At 38.0% G+C, this 6,551-nt stretch overlaps 1 protein-coding gene across 2 annotated transcripts in view; it reads right to left on the minus strand.

Moving 5' to 3' along the window:
• Window positions 1-305: 305 nt before the first annotated feature.
• Window positions 306-6,551, minus strand: part of LOC110462032 — a 22,157-nt gene continuing 15,911 nt past the window's right edge. For both annotated transcript variants that reach the window (XM_021515804.1, XM_021515805.1), the window contains 2 exons: window positions 5,015-5,270; window positions 306-2,436 (listed from right to left, as the gene is read on the minus strand). In XM_021515804.1, coding sequence (XP_021371479.1) covers window positions 2,135-2,436; window positions 5,015-5,270 — 558 coding nt within the window. In that variant the 3' untranslated portion in view covers window positions 306-2,134. The remainder of the gene's footprint in view (window positions 2,437-5,014; window positions 5,271-6,551) is intronic.

Genomic DNA, 6,551 nt, shown 5'->3' on the forward strand with positions numbered 1-6,551 from the left:
TGTTTGTGTTTTACATTATGTTAACAGCTATGGTCATTTAAGGATGTGCCAGGTTTTTGGTAGTTGAGGAAAGCCAGAGCTCTCGGAGAAAACCACCGACCTACGGCCAAAACCTGGCGACTGCCCCACCTGGGTTTCGAACCTGCGACCCAGTGGTGGAGGGCTAGTGGTAGCAGAATGTCAGACGCCTTAACCACTTTACATGTGACAGAAAAATAATAATGTAAAAAAAGGCATTTAAAAAATAGTGATATATATATATAATAAGATATTATATATACAATATTGAATTGGATGTACACAAAAATGTATCAAATAATAATTTAGAAAAATATGATACAATGTTACATAATGATATATGTTTTAGTATATTTATAGTAAACTGACAGTACTCCTACAGTTCTGTATTCACTAGCACTGAATCGAGAGGTTAAGCATTATACGTTTTAATTCAGGGATAACTAGGATAACCATTCAACTAGGTATATGTATAAATAAAGCTATAAGCTATCAGAGAAATAAACATATTAATTAACATATCCAAAAAAAGTTCCCATTAAAATAAAAAATTCTAAAAAAAAAGATGGTTAAGCAGTAAAATTAAATGTCTGATACATTGTTTACCCTTCTGTGATAATATCATAGGTACAGAACACACAGTTATAATATCACCAGGCTGTATAACAATAAAACAAAAGCAATGTATACTCTATTGCTCCTGTTATCTAGAGATTTGGCTTGTCTATGTTTTATGTCCTATAAACAACTATGGCCGTTTAAGGACGTGCCAGGTTTTGTTGGTGGAGACTTGTTGCCAGTACCAGGTCAATGTCCCACATACAGTAGGCCTTGGATCTGTTACCAAGTGGGAGAGAGTTAGCGATAGTAGACAGTCTGACACCTTAACCACTTGGCTGCAGGGCCCATTGGTGGAGGGCTAGTGATTGAAGACGGTCAGATACCTAAACCACTCGGCCACGGGGCTCATTGGTGGAAGGTTAACTATCCTAGACTGTCAGATACCTAAACCACTCGGCCACGGGGGCCCATTAGTGGAAGGTTAGCGATCCTAGACTGTTAGATACCTTAACCACTTGGCCACGGGGGCCCATTGGTGGAAGGTTAGCGATCCTAGGCTGTCAGATACTTAAACCACTTGGCCACGGGGGCCCATTGGGGGAAGGTTAGCTATCCTAGACTGTCAGATACCTAAACCACATGGCCACGGGGGCCCATTGGTGGAAGGGTAGCGATCCTAGACTGTCAGATACCTAAACCCCTTGGCCACGGGGGCCCATTGGTGGAAGGTTAGCTATCCTAGACTGTCAGATACCTAAACCACTTGGCCACGGGGGCCCATTGGTGGAAGGTTAGCTATCCTAGACTGTCAGATACCTAAACCACATGGCCACGGGGGCCCATTGGTGGAAGGTTAGCGATCCTAGACTGTCAGATATCTAAACCACTTGGCCACGGGGGCCCATTGGTGGAAGGTTAGCTATCATAGACTGTCAGATACCTAAACCACTTGGCCACAGGGGCCCAATGGTAGAGGGCTAGTGAATGTAGACAGTAGGATGCCTAAACCACTTGGCAACAGGGGCCCAGTGGTGGAAGGCTAGTGATTGTAGATGGTCAAGCGCCTAATTAATCACTCAGCCACTGCGACCTCTTGTTTTTACAGATTTCATATCACACATAGCAAAACATGTGTACCTGTACAAAATCATTAAAAAATCTTTCTACAAAATACACCTACTTCATAAGTATGAGACTTGTGAATTCTTAGGCCTTATAAGTAAGTCAAAAGCAAAACAATAACAAGTGGTCTATTTATGCTAAAAAATGGATGTTCAAATCAATGTCATATTATTTAATGTGTGACACAGTAAAACTTGGGACCTAATTTTCAGCTTTTCATTTACTGAAACAATGTGTTTTAAAAGAAACAAATGTGTGTATATTTTACTCCTGGTTAAAATCTACATAACTCATTCACCCCTGAAGACACATTTGAACTCATCCAATTCAAAGGACGGAATAGTTCATTATAAATTTTCAGGGGTGAATGAGTCAAGCTCATTAGGAATTAACAGTTAGACCTGAAAATGTTTGAGCAATTCATGTCAGATAATCATTTTGGAATCAAATCTTTGGCTTTCTCCACAAGCTTTTGTAATAGTCCTGTTTTCTTAATAGAACAAATAACAATTTCCCTTGTGAGCTGGTGGTAAATTGTCGGGACCATCTTCATTGCGTTGTACTTTGGATCGTCTGTGTTAGTTTCTTTGAGGGAAACATCCTGTGATACCTCAGTAAGGAGGGTAAGAAAGTCTCGGTGGCAGATTTCACCGTTGCGTATGTAATGTTTGAAGACATTGTAGAGGTTCGCTAACAGCCAGCCTCCTTCTGTAGTGCTTCTCCATGCCAGTTTACCTGTGAAATAAAATGTACAACTAATATTAGTATTTTATATTATACACAGAGAGTCCCCTTTGAAATGATCCTCTATTCCAGCTTACAAATACATGAAGTCTGGTCCACAAGGGCACGCAACTACGAATAATATTGATCTTGTTAGACATTCAGCCACTGGATACGTGGCACCCAACTACGAATAATATTGATCTTGTTAGACATTCACCTACTGGATACGTGGCATGCAAGAACTAATAATATTGATCTTGTTAGACATTCACCTACTGGATACGTGGAACACAAGTACTAATAATATTGATCTTGTTAGACATTCGCCTACTGGATACGTGGCATGCAAGAACTAATAATATTGATCTTGTTAGACATTCAGCCACTGGATATGTGGCACCCAAGTACTAATAATATTGATCTTGTTAGACATTCAGCCACTGGATATGTGGAACCCAAGTACTAAAAATATTGATCTTGTTAGACATTCAGCCACTAGATATGTGGCACCCAAGTACTAATAATATTGATCTTGTCAGACATTCAGCCACTGGATACGTGGCACCCAACTACGAATAATATTGATCTTGTTAGACATTCACCTCCTGGATACGTGGCACGCAAGTACTAATAATATTGATCTTGTTAGACATTAACCTACTGGATACGTGGCACGCAAGTACTAATAATATTGGTCTTGTTCGACATTCAGCTACTGGATATGTGGCACGCAAGTACTAATAATATTGATCTTTTTAGACATTCAGCCACTGGATACGTGGCACGCAAGTACTAATAATATTGATCTTGTTAGACACTCACCTACTGGATACGTGGCACGCAAGAACTAATAATATTGATCTTGTTCGACATTCACCTACTGGATAGGTGGCACGCAAGAACTAATAATATTGATCTTGTTAGACATTCACCTACTGGATACGTGGCACGCAAGAACTAATAATATTGATCTTGTTCGACATTCACCTACTGGATAGGTGGCACGCAAGAACTAATAATATTGATCTTGTACGACATTCACCTACTGGATAGGTGGCACGCAAGAACTAATAATATTGATCTTGTTAGACATTCACCTACTGGATAGGTGGCACTCAAGTACTAATAATATTGATCTTGTTAGACATTCAGCCACTGGATACGTGGCACGCAAGTACTGATACTATTGATCTTGTTACACATTCAGCCACTGGATACGTGGCACGCAAGTACTAATAATATTGATCTTGTTAGACATTCAGCCACTGGATACGTGGCACGTAAGAACTAATAATATCGATCTTGTTAGACATTACGTCGCATGATACATATAGGATATAAGGAATGTCTAACAAGGTCAATATTATTATATGGGTTGCATGTCCCTGTGTCTGGTCCATGGCTGAGTTAAACATCAACACTGTACAAGTTCAGTAAACATATTTCTGAACATTTTCTTTGGTTTGGTAAATATGGATTGTGAAACAGGTCACAGATATGGTGGTTCTGTTGTATTTACATGGTGAATGTTAGCATTTCTAAAGAAGGTGAGATTTTTGAGACCGTCTTTTGAGAAGTTTACCTGTGGTATATTTACCTAGGATATGTAAGTAATAACAGTTTACCTGTGATATATTTACCTAGGATATGTAGGTTACAACAGTTTACCAGTGGTATATTTACCTAGGATATGTAAGTAATAACAGTTTACCTAAGATATATATACCTACTCTATGTAGGTAACAACAGTTTATCTGTGATATATTTACCTAAGATATATATAACAACAGTTTACCTGTGATATATTTACCTAGGATATATATAACAACAGTTTACCTGTGATATGTTTACCTACGATATATATAACAACAGTTTACCTATGGTTTATTCACCTACAATATATATAACAACAGTTTACCTGTGGTTTATTCACCTACAACATGTATGACAACAGTTTACCTGTGATATATTTACCTACCATATGTAGGTAACAACAGTTTACCTGTGATATATTTACCTATCATATGTAGGTAACAACAGTTTACCTGTGATATATTTACCTATCATATGTAGGTAACAACAGTTTACCTGTGATATATTTACCTACCATATGTAGGTAACAACAGTTTACCTGTGATATATTTACCTATCATATGTAGGTAACAACAGTTTACCTATGGTATATTTCCCTATCATATGTAGGTAACAGTTTACCTGTGGTATATTTACCTGTGATGACTTACCTATGATATGTAAGTAACAACAGTTTATCTGTGGTATATTTACCTACCATATGTAAGTAACAACAGTTTACCTGTGATATATTTACCTACGATTTGTAAGTAACAACAGTTTACCTGTGGTATATTTACCTACGATATGTAAGTAACAACAGTTTACCTGTGGTATATTTACCTACCATATGTAGGTAACAACAGTTTATCGGTGGTATATGTACCTACCATATGTAGGTAACAACAGTTTACCTGTGGTACATTTACCTACGATATGTAGGTAAGAACAGTTTACCTGTGGTATATTTACCTACCATATATAAGTAACATCAGTTTATCTGTGGTATATTTACCTGGTGGGGAGGCGAACATCACCAGCATGTCATCGTGACAAGGGATGGCGGTAACTTCCACGCTCTCTATTTCCTGTATGCTTGTGTCCACCCTTGGTTTCCTTCCTCCGGCGTCGGCCTGATCAGTGGGCGTATCTTCAGGTGTTATCGCCTCAATGTGTTGGATTCCTGGCAAAACGTCACCTTCAGGAACAACGCCTTTGTATTGTTTGGTGTATGATGACCTGTCCCTGTTTCTGACGTCATCATGTCCCGTCTGTGTGAAATAAAACACAATCTGTACAACACTGACACTAGGGGGGTTGAAGCTTGCTCCTTTCAATGATTTGCAAGAGATAAGAAAATTCTCCTACTGATTTATAGACTCTTTAGCAAAACTAAATGTTCTTTTAATCAAACATCTCATGCATGAATATAACAAATGAAATTGTTTTTCTAATATCAAGATGTTCCCCAGTGACTATATCTACCGGCTATGGTTTCTAGGGAAGTGCTGACATTTTAGATTGTGCTAGCTTGGTAACGAGAAGGGGGCTCACTGGGTATAAAAAGTGCATTACCTGTCAAACCGGTTATCATTCTACTACAGACCGTCTTGCAATTCAATATACTATACGTATACACTGCCATTGGTAACCAATATCAAAAACCAGACCTAGGGAGATCCATACTAATTACCAAGCAAGTACATTTTCAAATGTTGGCGCTTCCTTAGAAACAACAGCCGGAGTGTAAGTCACTGAGGGACATCTAAAAACAAGAAAAAAACTGCATTTCTTTTAATCTGGATTAAAAGCTTTTTAACTTGCATCGTCAGCCTCAGGTACAACATCTTGATGGATATATACATGTATATCAATGTTGTTTTTTCAGCAGCAAAGAATCTACTAACAGAAATTTGTAATTGAAGGATACTGAGCAGTAAAGAATCTACTAACAGAAATCTGTAATTGAAGGATTCTGAGTAGCAAAGAATCTTCTAACAGAAATTTGTAATTGAAGGATATTGAGCAGCAAAGAATCTTCTAACAGAAATTTGTAATTGAAGGATACTGAGCAGCAAAGAATCTACTAACAGAAATTTGTAATTGAAGGATACTGAGCAGCAAAGAATCTGCTAACAGGAATTTGTAATTGAAGGATACTGAGCAGCAAAGAATCTACTAACAGAAATTTAAATTGTAATTGAAGGATACTGAGTAGTAAAGAATCTACTAACAGAAATTTGTAATTGAAGGATACTTTAAGTGGCATATTGTTAAAACATGCATTTTGCTAGTAGATATGTGTTAGTTTCAAACCTTGCATCATTAATGATTAAAGCTTTATTCACAATCAGGAGAACTATTGCTTTGACAAACTCCATTCTTTTCTAAGATTTTGAATACACAACAATTTTCTTTTGATCAAATTGAATTGAGACAGCAATAAACCGATGAGAATGTATAGGTCAGCAACGTCCCGCCATGTCCCTGATCATTATCCCAGCCCTCCCCCTACCCCACCCATTGTATACTTTATTTTCCCAGCCCCCCCC

The sequence above is a fragment of the Mizuhopecten yessoensis genome, unplaced genomic scaffold, assembly GCF_002113885.1.
Source record: "Mizuhopecten yessoensis strain PY_sf001 unplaced genomic scaffold, ASM211388v2 scaffold10733, whole genome shotgun sequence".
Taxonomy (NCBI): Eukaryota; Metazoa; Mollusca; class Bivalvia; order Pectinida; family Pectinidae; genus Mizuhopecten; species Mizuhopecten yessoensis.